Source organism: Brassica oleracea, chromosome C5, assembly GCF_000695525.1.
Source record: "Brassica oleracea var. oleracea cultivar TO1000 chromosome C5, BOL, whole genome shotgun sequence".
NCBI classification, from domain to species: Eukaryota; Viridiplantae; Streptophyta; class Magnoliopsida; order Brassicales; family Brassicaceae; genus Brassica; species Brassica oleracea.
This window is the reverse complement of record NC_027752.1, coordinates 35,229,861-35,244,443: the sequence shown is the minus strand read 5'-3', so window position 1 is coordinate 35,244,443 and position 14,583 is coordinate 35,229,861. Positions and strand designations below refer to the sequence as shown.

Here is a 14,583-nt window from a genome sequence, read left to right as displayed (position 1 = left end):
CATTTATGGAGTAAATTTGGACGTGACGAAGACAACAACTGAGTTCAAAATATTTCTTTCAAATTATTCTCGTTTATTTTAGTAATCCTTGTTTTAAAAAAAAAATTAAAAAGGTATGTTTAAAATGTTCTATTTTATTATGTTTTATTTAATAAATAAATTTTATCTTTAAAAAAAAATTATTAAGAACCCCTATTTAAGAAACTACCATTGAAGCACACATTTTTCATAGTTTCTTATCTAAAGTTTTTAAGTACAAAAAGGTACAATCAATTAATTAAAAAAGCATTAAGAAACTCATTTGGGTAATAGGGTTAAAGTTGCTCTAAGCTCTTTAGTTTATGCCTTTAAAGATAAGAATACAATGGAATCTAGATGCATGAATCTCTTACGCTTATTGACAAAAAAGAAAGAAAGAATCTCTTACGCTAGATCTCTCGTAAATCATCCAAAATTACCAAGTATGCACACACAAACTCAATACCAATAAATGCATATCAACTAATTAAGAACAAATTCTTTTTCATTCATACTTTAAAACAATATAAAAATTTGTAACAAAGAAACCCTTCCAACGAGTATAGTCTTCACCGGTGATAGCATAAGTTTGTCACTCTAGCTAGTAGCAGTTTATAGGTTCATTTTGGTATCCAAAAAACAAAAGATCTCTCGATCGATATATTAATAAAACTTACTAGATTTTAACCCGCACGTCCGTGCGGATATTTTTGTCGTTTTATAAATGTATTTATATTATTACAAATGTTTTAAATATATAATTTTCATTTTAGTATTATATATTGTGTAACTCTATAGTATTATATTTCTTATTCAACATTATTAATATATAGTGATTTGTTTAATACATTTTACTTTGTTATTAATTTTTATTACTTATTAATATATTTTCGAGTTAGGTATAATAAAATAACAATATGAAATAATCAAATAAATTTTTAAAATTTATTTATTTATATTATAGAAAATAAATATGTTTAAGAAGAATTATATTTACATGTTGTGTTTAAAAAATATACTTTAACATATATTATTTTAGAATTTTACATGATTTATAAGTAAAAATTTTTTTGTCTAAATAATATATCCTTATTGTTTTAGTAAATTTTATATGTAGTAGCATCTATCATATTATTTTAGTAAGTTTTATTGATGTAAGATATTTTTTGGATGTTATGATATAAAGTTTTATTTTTATTTCTAATGAAGATTTCAAAATATTAGATTGCTTTAATTTCTACAACATATATAGTTTTTTTTTCATTTCAAAAATTATTATTTATTATCTATTATTTTATCATTTAAAAAATTTGAATATTATCATTTTGAGCTTGAATATTTATTTTTAAATTTTTATCATTTGTCAAGAAAACTTTAAAAATGTTACTACTATTTTTGAGTTTGAAGGATTACATGAATTTTGAATCTGTTTTTCTAACTACATTAATACATTATTTTATAAAAAGTATTTTAAGTTTTGTTAATATTTTATAAATTTTTCTTAATAGATTTTGTTAAAAGTAAAAAAATATATAATTAAAATTTGATATATCATTAATATTTTAAATGAATTAATAAAATTTTATAGTTTTCTAATAACATATTTTTTAAATAGTATATGAACTAAAGTTTGTTATATACTATTATATTTTTGTATATAAACATTTTAAACAATATATTGTTGAGAGTTTCAAAATAAATAAAAAAATAATATATAGTTGTAGATATAAAGGTTTAACATATGTTAATAAATTTATTTTTATATAAAAATATTATATTGTTTACGAATTTTGATCCATTTAGTGATTAGTGATAATTTATTTAAATAAAACAATTTTAAGAAATAAAATTTGTTAATTTACCTATTTAATTCATATATCACTTCTATTTTTATATAATACATAATATAATTATAGAATTTATGAAAAATATTATATAATTTTTTTTCTTGTTTATAATAAAATTTTAGTTAACATTGATTTAACAATATTTTTATTTTCTAGTTAGATTCTTTCTCAACAGATTTTGTTATAATTAGAAGAAAAGAAAAAATCAAATTTATAGTTGGTTTATTATTAATATAAATAATAAAATATGTCATATTAACTAATTATTTAAGTGGTCCTACTATAACATGTTAACTAGATCTCGACCCGCGCAGGTTTTTATTTTCAATTATTTTTATATAAATATTTTGTTTTCAATTCAAAATTGGTATATATTATAATATATATGTGTCTATCCATTTTTAAAACATAATAAGTTTACGGTATATTTTTGTAATTGAATAGATTGTTTCAAACTTTCACATGTATTTGTATCTTCTTATATATATATATTTTCGGATTATTATTTCATTGTTAAAATCGTAACTATATATATAAAGATTAGTAAAATATTGTTTTATTGTCATATTCAAAGATATTGTAACATTTCATAAATTTAGAAAGTTTTTAAAAATTAAACTTTTTGCTTCATAGAGTTATATTATCGAGTAAATAATTAAACATTTAGTTTTTGTTTAATTTTTAAAATAAACTATATAGTTTAAAAATTGTTTTCCTTGGTTTAAGGTAGTAAAGATTAATCATTGTTAGATAGTATAATTTTTGTTATTTAAATTTTTTTTTATAATTTTAAAAGTTAACATCGACAAATATTTAACATACGAATGTATAGTATTACAACATTAAATTATATCTATTTAATTTATACTATCTATAAATCCAATGGATCATCTACTGTTTAAATCCAATTATTGATATCCCAATAAAAATTTCTGGTAGACCCAAAATTTAAATGATAAGATTGAAGATTAAATGTAACATGATTTTATAGGAATAAATCCATTTTTTAAAAAATCACACATGAATTAATGAATTAAGGTTGTGACTTCTGTCGGATATTTATCAACTCTTCTCCGAACAATTATTTTGATTTGGACGAGAAGATCGAATGATTTTCGTCGAATGTTTGGCGGGCGTCTCTTCTCCTAATGGGAGCGTTATTCTTTGGTATTGGAATTCGTAATCTTACAGCGTTACGGGACCGATGGCTTTCCCTTGCACATATTGCAAGTTTGTGTAATATCTCGATCTCTACTTATTTAAACAATGAATAGACGAAAGAAACCGCCATGGCCTGGAGATTTCAGGAGATTGACGCACGAACTATGGCTTCAAGGTATTTGCTTTAACAGATATGGTTGTAACAAGATATGAGAATAATGATTTTGTGAGGAAGGTAGTGCTAGTTTGTGGTGAGCCCTAAAGGTAAAGACAGAAACTTTGTAAGCTTTAGTATTTCACTGAAATTATGCTTTCATAACTTAAAGGTTACAGTGTATCTCTTCTCTTATTTATACAAAGATAAGAACAGTCTAGATCCTTTGCTCTGATTCGTCAAGCTGCCAGCTCAGTCGGTCTGATCCTCTAGTGCTCCAAACCTATTGCTGAGCTGCAGGTGAGGTGTCTTGACCGTACTCTTGTCTCCAACGTTTATGCTTTTGCCTTTATCAATCCTCTATACCGTTAAAGCTTCTGTAATGGTTTGTCGCTTCTGTGTTGCAGGCTTGGGCTCCATATGTCTTGAGATCATATGGGCTTGAATGTTATCTGCGTTATTGGGCTTCATACCCCCGCGCAAACTCGAGGTGGGTGGAAAGTCAACTTCGAGTTTGAAACGCAAGTTGTAGAAGCTTTGTTGAAGGCAGAGACTTGGTAAAGATATCCGCTAGTTGCTGAGCTGCAGGTATGTGCTTCACCAGAAGAGTTCCCTTTGCCACTTTCTCTCTAGCAAAGTGATAATGTGTGGCAAAGTGCTTGGACTTGCGATGAAGGACAAGGTTTTATGTCAGGTGAACAGCTGAGAGATTATCACAATAGATCTCAGCTGGGTCAGGATGAGGAACACCTATACTCTTCAACATGAGACTGATCCATTCAAGCTACGCAGCTGTATCAGATAAAGTTCTGTATTCTGCCTCAGTAGATGATCGTGAAACTGAGTCTTGCCTCTTGGCGGACCATGATATGAGGTTTGTCCCCAAGAAAGTGTAAAAACCACCAGTTGATCTTCTTGTATCTTGGCAACCAGCCCAATCACTGTCGCAATACGCTCTCATTTGCGAATCAGTATCAGACTCAAGTGTTAACCCCATCTTCAGTGTTCCTTTGATGTATCGCAGGACTCTTTTCAGTAGGTGAAAGTGTGAGACTGTGGGCTTGTGCATCTTCTGACAGACAAGATTGACAGCAAATTGGATATCAGGTCTTGTAAGAGTGAGGTATTGGAGCTTGCCAGCGAGACTACGAAAGTAAGTGGGATTGGAAAAATATTCGTCCTGATGCGGGACTCTATCAAGCTGGAGAGGAAGCGGAGTTGGGATTGGGGCACAGTCTAACATCCCTGCTGCTTGGAGAAGATCGGTTGCATACTTTTCTTGATTCAAAAACAGGTTAGTAGAGGTGAACTGAGCTTGCAAACCAAGAAAATAGCTTAGAGGCCCCATATCTTTCATCCTAAACTCCTTGCTCAGACCTTTAAGCAACTGTTGGATGAGAGGCTGATCATTTCCTGTTATCAGCATATCATCAACATACAAGAGAAGGAAGATGATACTGGTATCTTTCTGCAGACAAAGAGAGATGGATCACTGGCGTTGCAGAGAAAGCCAAACTTGATTAGGAAAGAGCTAAACTTGTCAAACCAAGCACGAGGGGCTTGTTAGAGTCCGTATATGGCTTTGTGAAGTTTACAAACATACTCAAGATGCTTTTGATCTGCAAAGCCAGGAGGCTGTTTCATATATACTTTCTCAGTAAGGTCTCCATGCAAGAAAGCATTCTTGACATCAAGCTGCTTAATATCCCATCTTTCAATAACAACAAGATGAAGAATCATTCTGACTGTGGCGGTACGTACCACAGGACTGTAAGTCTCGATAAAATCTACTCCTTCCTCCTGTTCATTGCCTTTAGCCACAACTCTTGATCTATACTTCGAAAACGTTCCATCTGCATTGAGTTTAACTCCGTGAACCCATCTGCAACCAAGGATGTTGGCATCAGAAGGAGGCGGAACCAATGACCATGTCTGAGTTTCTTCACAATTATCCATCTCTTCTTTCATTGCACCATTCCAACCCGGGTGATTTAAAGCTTCATGTACTATCTTTGGAACTTCTGGAATACCTTTAACAGCAAGCAAGGCGTATCTTGGATTAGGCTTCATGATACCGGCCTTAACTCGTGTGACCATTCTGTGAGCATTGTCTGTGTCAGCATGAGGTTGTGGTTGTTACTGGACTTGCACATTTGGAGAACCCGGTGGGGGAACAGCAGCAGAGATAGGCACACCTTGACTGGAATCTGATACACTTGTCTTGACAGGCCGTTGATCTTGAGCGACATTGGCAGAGACTGCAGGTATCACTTGAGGTTGAATGACATTAAGTCTCATAATAGGCTGACTTTCTTCATCCGCTTTTTCTGTAGATGATGGACTATAACTCTCTGAAGGTGAGGGAACCAAAGCCTTGCTCTGCAAACGCCAAGCTGAGCTTAACGGTGTTGTCGCTGCAGGTAACAAGTGTTGATAAACATTCGTATAAGGTAACCTCTCCTCATCAAACAATACATGTCTATTGATATAAACTCTTCCTGTTGGAGGGTGGTAGCATCTGAAGGTGAGTGAACCAAAGCCTTGCTCTGCAAACTCCAAGCTGAGCTTAACGGTGTTGTCGCTGCAGGTAACAAGTGTTGATAAACATCCCTGTAAGGTAACCTCTCCTCATCAAACAATACATGTCTATTTATATAAACTCTTCCTGTTGGAGGGTGGTAGCTCTGTAACCCTTGTATTTCTCATTGTAGCCAAGGAAGACACAAAGGAGAGATTTAGGATCACACTTATTGTGTGAGTAGGGCCTGAGATAAGGGTAACAGGCGCAGCCAAAAACGCGAAGAGCTGTGTACACTGGTGCTTTGCCATTGATCAACTCATAAGGACTCTGCATTTTGTCATTGACTGAGGTGGGAAGGAGATTACTCAAGAATGATGCAGTGAACAACGCTTCAACCCAAAGTGTGGTAGGAAGATGACTTTGAAACAGCATAGACATCCCCAACTCCGTTATATGTCTGTGTCTCCGTTCCGTAAGACCATTCTGCTCCGGAGTGTGAGGACAAGACATAATGTGTTTGATTCCACAATTAGCAAAATGTTGCGCTAACTGTTGATTTACAAACTCGCCTCCACCATCTGATTGAAAGATCTTTATTTTCTGTTCATATTGTGTTTCTACTTGAAGTTGGAAATCTTTGAAGATAGAGAATACGTCAGACTTTGATTTCATAGGATAAAACCAGCAGAACCTTGAATAATTGTCAATGAATACGATATAGAATCTGAAACCCTGAACTGAAACAACAGGTGCAGGACCCCAAACATCAGAATGTATTCTCTCAAGCACTCTACTGGATCTGAAATCTGAACTAGAAAAAGGAAGTTTACATGTCTTGCCAAGCTGAAATGATTCACACATATTCTTGAGGGTCTTGTTTATTTGAATGGCCTTTATTGAAGATAGATGATGCAGGACTTGATCATTAGGATGCCACAGTCGCTTGTGCCATACAACATCACTCGAACTTTTCTGTCTTGAAGAGTAGAACGACATGAACTGAGGATCATCCAACTTATAAAGTCCTTTAGCTTTGCTGCGCTGACTGAGAACCTTGTTGGTTTCCTTATCCAGAACACAAACAGTTGTTGAGTCAAAAGTGATAGAACAAGAGTAATCATCGGTGAGCTTGGAAACTGACAGTAGTGATTTAGAAATCTCAGGACAGACAAGAACATTAAGCAAAGGTAAGATACCTGTCTGGGTGGGAATAGATGCAGAACCGACATGCGTGATGGGCAAGAAATCACCATTCCCAACCATAACCTGATCAGTGCCTGTATATTCCTGAGCTGAGTCGAGGTGCTAAGCAGAGTTGGTAACATGATGAGAAGATCCACTATCTGGGAACCACTCTGCTCCTGCGTGATGAGTTGAGGTGAGAATATTGGCTTGTGGTTGTGGACCATCCATAGCAAAGCTTAAGTCAAAACTTCTGTAACACTTGTTGGCAGAATGACCATATTTGCCACAGATTTGGCAAGTAGGACGATTGTCAGCTACACTCTGAGGACGTTGAGCGCTCTGACCAAATTGCTGAGGAAAGCCACGACCTTGAGTTGTGCAGGAGACACGAACACGATATCCTCCTCTGTAACCTCCTCTTCCACGACCGGAATAACCACCACGAGTTGTGTAAAACGCTTGATGTGGGGTAACGTCAACAGGAGGCTGATAGGACTGTAGCTTGTCTTCAAAACCAGTGAGCTTGTACACAATGTCTTCAAAGCATGGTGCTGGATAGGTATCCATAGCATGTTCTATCACAGCACACACCGATTCATACTCTTTTCCCAAACCGTTGAGTACACCATAGATCTTCTCGTGTTCGGTGATGGGAGCTCCAATGGAATCCAGTTGGTCACCGAGAGATTGGATCTCCGAGAGGTAAGCGGTCATGGTTTTAGTTCCCTTGACAGTTGTTTGAATCCTTCTCTGGAGATCGAGTCTTCTCGTGGCTGAGACTCTGTTGTACTTTTTAGCGAGAGCGAGCTAAACTTCCTGAGAAGAATGGAGTCCATAGACTGATTTGAGCGCATCTTCTGTGAGCGTACCATAGATCCAGGCAAGAATCAGCTGGTCTTTCTGCATCCACTTCTTAAACTCAGGATTCGCTGCTTCTGTGACGGCATCACCAATACACACGGTTGTTGTCTCAGGCGGTCTTGGCTGCGCACCGGTGACGTAACCCAGAAGCATCTGACTTGACAGGAACTGCTCGAACTGAAGCTTCCACATAAGGTAGTTGCCTTCTTTGAGCTTCAAGGTCATAACTTGAGTAATCGTAAGAGCTGTGACCGGGACGTGACTCTGAATCCCATCGATGAAACACAAACCAATACACACGGTTGTTGTCTCAGGCGGTCTAGGTTTTATTTTTTGCATGATTTTATGGTTTGTGTTTTAACGTTTGCATTTGCAAAAGATATGTATAATAATGATTTTTGTCTTTTAGAAAATTTTAAGTGATAAGAGATATTATATTCATTTTACTTAACATTTGATGTTCGTTTATTTTTCTAACTTGTTTTTGTTTTTTTATTTGTTGTCAAAAATATTTTATGTTATTATACTATTTTAGTCATTATTTTTATTTTTTTGTCATGTTTTTATAATGAGAACACATTTTTATATCATCTTCACCTAAGTCTAACTAAAATTCTTTATTTTTTATTTTTTATTAGTCTTAGTAGAGATTATAAGTTTATATTAGCATGACAAGATTTTCATGATTGAAATGGTATACATTTTCTTAAATGTTTGCTCAACTTTTTATATATAGTAAATAGATTTGAGTTTTTATTGTGGTAAGGTTTAATAGTCAAAACATTGATTATTTTATATTTTCTATATACCAAATTCTTCACTCGGGATGTAACTCAATTTATCGTTTTCTTTATGTTGCATAATGTTGTTGGGTAAGTCTAGGCAGTAATGTTTTGTTGAAAATACTGTTAATATAATGATTCTGATGTTATTTATGAATTTTGTTAATCCTGAAATGCCTTGTAGAGGCTAACACATACACTCTTGTGAAACCCTTACTCACGTTTTGTTGGTTATTAAATATAGTGAGGGGGTATGGTTAGGGTCAGCACTAACTTCTTACATGCAATCATAGATATTTTATAGTTTCACCAATATTTATTATGTTATTTATTTTATTCCATTCTATTTGGGTTTTGTGTTTATATTTGGGTTTAGTGTGTATATTTGGGTTAGAGTTTAGTGATTAGAGTTTAGAGTTTATTATTTTGAAGGTGATAAAGTTGTGACCAGCATTAACTTCTTCCATGCAATCATAGAGATTTTATAATTTCACCAATATTATTATGTTACTTATTTTATTTTATTCCATTCTATTTGGGTTTAGGGTTTATATTTAGATTTATGGTTTATATTTGGGTTTAGGGTTTATATTTGGGTTTAGGGTTTACTGATTAGAGTTTATGGTTTATTATTTAGGAGTTGGGATAAGGTTTTGTATCTAGAGATTAGAGTTTGGATTAATATTTAGGAATTTTAGGTGGGGTTATAATCATATAGTACTTTGGTGATATAGAATAATACTCGGTACATATGTATCTGCTCAACATTAATGTCTTCATGCAATTCACTTTGTCATTGTCTTTTTAATCCTTACTAAAGATTCTAACCGCGCTACGCGTGGTCTATTTATTTTAAAAATTTATCATTTTATGTGCATGTGATTTATTGAATTTTATAATATATTATAATTAAAAAAATTGTATAACTAATTTGAAAATTTTGTGTCATTTTTGTAGGTAGTTTAGATCAACGTAATTGAAAAAGATATAAATTATATCATAAATAAATGAATGGGAAGAAAACAATTCTTAAATAATGCACTAAAAATAATATTATAGATTAAGTTGTTAATGTGAAATAAAATTTTTAACTATGGAATATCTACAATGATTTTTAATATGTTTGATTGTGTAATATTGAATTTAGTAAATCAGATTTAAGAATTTGTAAAGTGAAATGAATTAGAAGTATATAAAATCCATTATAAATTATATTAATATAATATTTAATTCTTTTTTGTCATCATATAATATCTAATTCATTTTTGTTATATTTTTTTATTTTTATTTATTATTTTGAAATGTTACTTATGATTGGTTTATTTTCTGATATCATATTTTCGTTTAAAAATTTAACATATTTTTAAGACAAAATAGTAATTGGTTAATTAACTGTCGTTTCTTATTAAAGGTATATTAATTACTTTTGGATCTTTTCTGTTTATTAAAACAAAATGTTGTTTTATATTTTTTTTTTATCAATTGTTATGCGATATTTTTAAGTGTGGTTGCATGCAGTATTCATAATTTGGTATTTTTCTATTTAAAGTAGTTCATTTTTATAGGTTATATTTTATGTTTGATCCGTGTTATGTTTTCGAATTTTGGTGTTTTGTTACATAATGTTATATTTTATAAAGTTTATGAGTGAATGATGTTGAAATAATCTATAGAGTGGTGCACTATTTATTATTTTTGTGTTTTGGCTGTGGTTATTTATAGGGAGTGTATATTTTTGATAGATATTATGTGTAATTAATTAATTTTCTTCAACTTGGGTTTTAAGGAATTGATACAGCTATTAAATTCAGTTTTTTTTTTCATATGTTGCTTAATTTGTTTTCTAGTTATTTTTGACCACTATTTTCATTTTTACATTGATCAAGTTTTTACTTAGATGCTAGATTTAATTCTTTTGTGATTTCAAATATATTTAAAGTCTGTAAATTTGTGGGTAACTAATTGATGTTTTTGTTTACTTTTGATTTTTCTGCAAAGACTCCTAATGGATATTGATTTTTATATAATTTATTGTTCATTTTTGTACATACATGGTTTTTATTTATTTTTTAAATATGAATAAATATACAACTTTAATTTTAATTTAATATCACAATAATAGTTTATAAAAAGTAATGGACATTAAGTAGTTTTTTTGTTAGATAATAAGAAATTAAATATTTAAGAATCTATCCTATACTAAAAGGCAGATATAGAGTGTTTTAAGCCTGTCCACGTTGACAAATATATTCGCCCAATCAAAACATTTGGTTAATACACGTAGGATCTCCTAAGCTATGGATTTTGTATGGCTTCGTTTTGGTTTACTGGGCTTCTATCGGTATAATTAAAAAAAAAAACGGGCCTTCGTTTTGGTTTACTGGGCTTCGTCTCTATCAGTATAATTAAAAAAAAAAACCCAACCCGAGACGGATAACACGATGCTCTGCGCCTCCAGCTCTCCCTCTTCCCCGTTTGTTCTCCATCGTAACAGTTCTCTCGATCCACATCTCCACAATCAATACTCCACTACATCTCGATCCATCAATTTCTTCTTTATGATTTCGTTTCCGTTTACTTTTTTCCTGCTACTTTATATACTGTTTTTCTCTCTTGAGTGCAAACCAAACCCTAGAATTTCTCTAACCTCAATCTATGGCGATGAAACCGAATGGAAAATCCCCTGTTACCTCCGATCACGGTGAAAAAATCATGCTCTTCCGAGATGTCACACCGGGTCCCCACGAAACCCAGCTGCGTTTCCGTTTGATTTATTTCTGGGAGGCTTGGAACCCTCTAAAGAAGACGCTTATTGGCCTTGAGATGCTTCTAATAGACGAACAGGTATTTGATTTCACCGAACATAGTTATTTAGCTTCGTTGTTATTTAGATCGTTTTTAAGTTGTTATTTAGATCGTTATTTAGATCGTTATCTCTCTACAAAATTAAAACAACTATTTGATTGGTGTTGTATTTTCTCGCAGGGATCTGTTATCCAAGGATTCATTTCGCCAGGACGTATTGAGAGATATTTGCCTAAAATGAAGCCTGGATCGGTTTACAAGCTCAACAATTTTTATGGATCAAGCAACAAAACGGTGTATCGGGTTTCTGATCATGCCGTGACGGTGTCGTTCTCATGGAACTCGGAGCTCTCTGTTCTTGAAGACAGTCCCACCCCTTTTGAAGAAGACAGATTCCGATTTCATTCCTTTGAGGATTTTCAAGCTAGCTGCGATCGCAAAGGAGACCTCTACGGTAATCTCTGTTATCACCCACACCATCTCTAAGTTGCAATGCTTGATGATTAGATGCGTGGTATTTGTCTTCGTTGCTGCTCAGATATAAATCTAGAATTTTGCTTACAATGTGCTTAAAATTTGATTTTTTTTTGATGGTTGTATTGTAGCGTAGTATGATTAGGATCTGTTAGCTGCTTCAATACTAAGCGTGTTTCGGTTTTGTCTGGTCATGAAAAAGTAGATTACTTATTGCGCACTCTTCTTACTTTCACGGTTGATCTCGAATTTTGGTTAAAATGTGTTTTAGGTTTGTGATAAGCATTCTCTGGAATCGTTGTCTTTATCAGTCTCTGAGATCACTCTTTCAGAACAGAACATGACAAATGAGATTCACTAATTCTGTTTGTACCATTAGGAAGGATTTTTTTACTACACTCGGGTCTTGGATTTTTTTTTGAGGGTTCTATTGTAGCATAGTTTGATTAGGATCTGTTAGCTGCTTGAGTACTATGTGTGTTTCAGTTTTGTCTGGTCATAAAATAGTAGATTACTTATTGCGTACTCTTCTTACTTACACGCTTGATGAACTATGGTATAGATGTTGTTGGGCACATGAAGTTGGTTAATGGACAGAGTGGAGATAGCAAGGGTGAGGCATGTGTTGGTTCATGTGCAGTCACACGAGTATGTTTTTTATTATTTCTTAAACACTTTATCTCTCTACTTCTATTAACCATTCAGTGACAATATTTTGCAGTGGACCTGTGATGAAGCTCTACCTTTGGGACCAGGCTGCAAGAGACTTCTGCAAAAAATTCAAATCATACGAAGACACCCCCACCGTGTTATTGGTCACGACCGTTAACACTAAGAGTCTCGGAGGTTCAATTTCTATCTTTAGAAAACTTTCTTACGGTTAGATATCTACTCTTTGTGCTCTTTAAACAGGTACTCTTGCACTGACTTCAATGTCCTCCTCACGTGTTTTTATGGACTACGATGTCTAACCTACGCTTGACTACTTCGACTAGTAAATCTATATATATTTTTGTTTTTATATTTACTCTTTCGCTGCCTCACCCCATATCAATGACTGACTGGATCAATGCTACTACTCTGTCTCAGGTTAGGCTCTAATCCACCGAGTGCTGAGCTTGTTAATGCAGAAGTGGTTACTAAACGGGAGACACTGACCATAGGAGAAATATTCTCCTACATCAAGCAGGGATCTACTAAGGTACGACTTGGTCTAAATATTTCTTAGTCATTTATCAAAAGCTTTGAGTCTTATATAGCTTTGCGGTCCAGGAGGGTTTTTTGAGTGCACGGCTACGATTGATGATGTGGTCCATGGTTCAACCTGGTATTACATATCATGCAATGGGTGCCATACTAAGGCTACGAAAGGCCCAACTTCGTTGATGTGTTCGAAATGTGGGAAAGTCAACATATCTGGAGTACCACAATATTTACTCTATACTCACTTCTCAATTCTCAGTAACGCTTTGAATGGTATTAGCTTCTAATTTTTTCAGTGGCAGGTACCGTGCACAGATATCTGTCTATGACAACAGTGAGCAAGCTGTTTTTGCACTGCTTGGTGATGCTGGTTTTGAGTTGACTGGGAAGCATCATCCGAGTTAGTCAGCAACTATTTTGAGGTAACTTTCATCATTCGGTACTCTCAGTATTGATACTCTCAATATTGGTCCTCAAGTTGCAATTGAACATTGGTGAACTTGACTGTCAGGCTAATGGAAACCAAGAAGTTAGCCAAGAGGTGCCTTTCCCGGAAGCTTTAATCAGCACCATCGGTCAGAAACATAAATTTTGTGTGAAAGTTACAAAGCACAACTTAGATGGGAAGTCTCGATCTTTAACTGTGACCAAGATTCTCCCTCTGGACACTCCACCAGTCACAGAATCTTTGGGAGAAAACTACAATCCTGCAACTTTGGAGAAACATTTGAGACTGGAACCAACGTGTGTGAAGCTTCCAAAATCAGTGTGGATTCTGCAGAGGGGAGTAAGAGAAATTGTGACATTGATGAGATGGGCAAAGCTAAACGCCTCAAGTGTGGGGTGTAGAGCTTTTGTGTGTCGTCTCATATCTTGCAAGGGATTACATTTTAAGTATTTTTTTTTCCAGTTTATTATTGACTCATGATTTCTTTCAATTTTTCTAAAGTTTTTTATATACTCTAAATGCTTATGTTTTGATAATCATTATTCTACTTCTTACGGATTATAACTCTGTTTCTTTAAGTGTTTTGAAATCTAGCGTTATGACAAACATGTCAATCATTTCTGTATTTCAACATATTATCATTTTCATATTTGAATGTGAACCTTATTGCATGAGTGCGAGGGAAGTTCCTTATCACCACTTCCAAAACATAAAAAAACGTGTTCGTCAATCAACATAATTACTCCACTTTCCATGAACGTGTTCAACGGCATAAATTTAGTACCGATATATCAAAGGAGAATCAATCAAGTAAATGATATTTCTTTCCAATAACGTAAAAGAATATTTGCATATCTTATGCATTAGCTACACTGTAAGAATATTTTATATTTTATGTGACCTATGTATCTATTGGTTTAACTAGATTTGTTTAATTCACAGTTATTGAACGTATGGCGTCATAGCACTTAAACGTATTGGTAATTGTCAAGCGTGTGTTCATGATCGTCATTACGTTAGAAATTCTGGAATGCATTAGAAATACGTTGTGTTAAAATTCTGAATGCATTAGAAAGTCGCGTTGGTTCGTAATTGTTTAGAAGTAACTTGCTCTCATTAGTTTA

The 14,583-nt window shown here is 33.4% G+C and overlaps 1 protein-coding gene across 1 annotated transcript; it reads right to left on the bottom strand.

The window, feature by feature from the left end:
- Nucleotides 1–3,964: 3,964 nt before the first annotated feature.
- On the bottom strand, nucleotides 3,965–5,277 carry LOC106345118 (uncharacterized mitochondrial protein AtMg00810-like). Its single transcript, XM_013784374.1, has 2 exons — nucleotides 4,831–5,277; nucleotides 3,965–4,648 (listed from the first exon to the last, which is right to left on the bottom strand). Exons 1-2 carry the CDS (start codon nucleotides 5,275–5,277, stop codon nucleotides 3,965–3,967), a joined length of 1,131 nt encoding a protein of 376 aa, XP_013639828.1.
- Nucleotides 5,278–14,583: the final 9,306 nt, after the last annotated feature.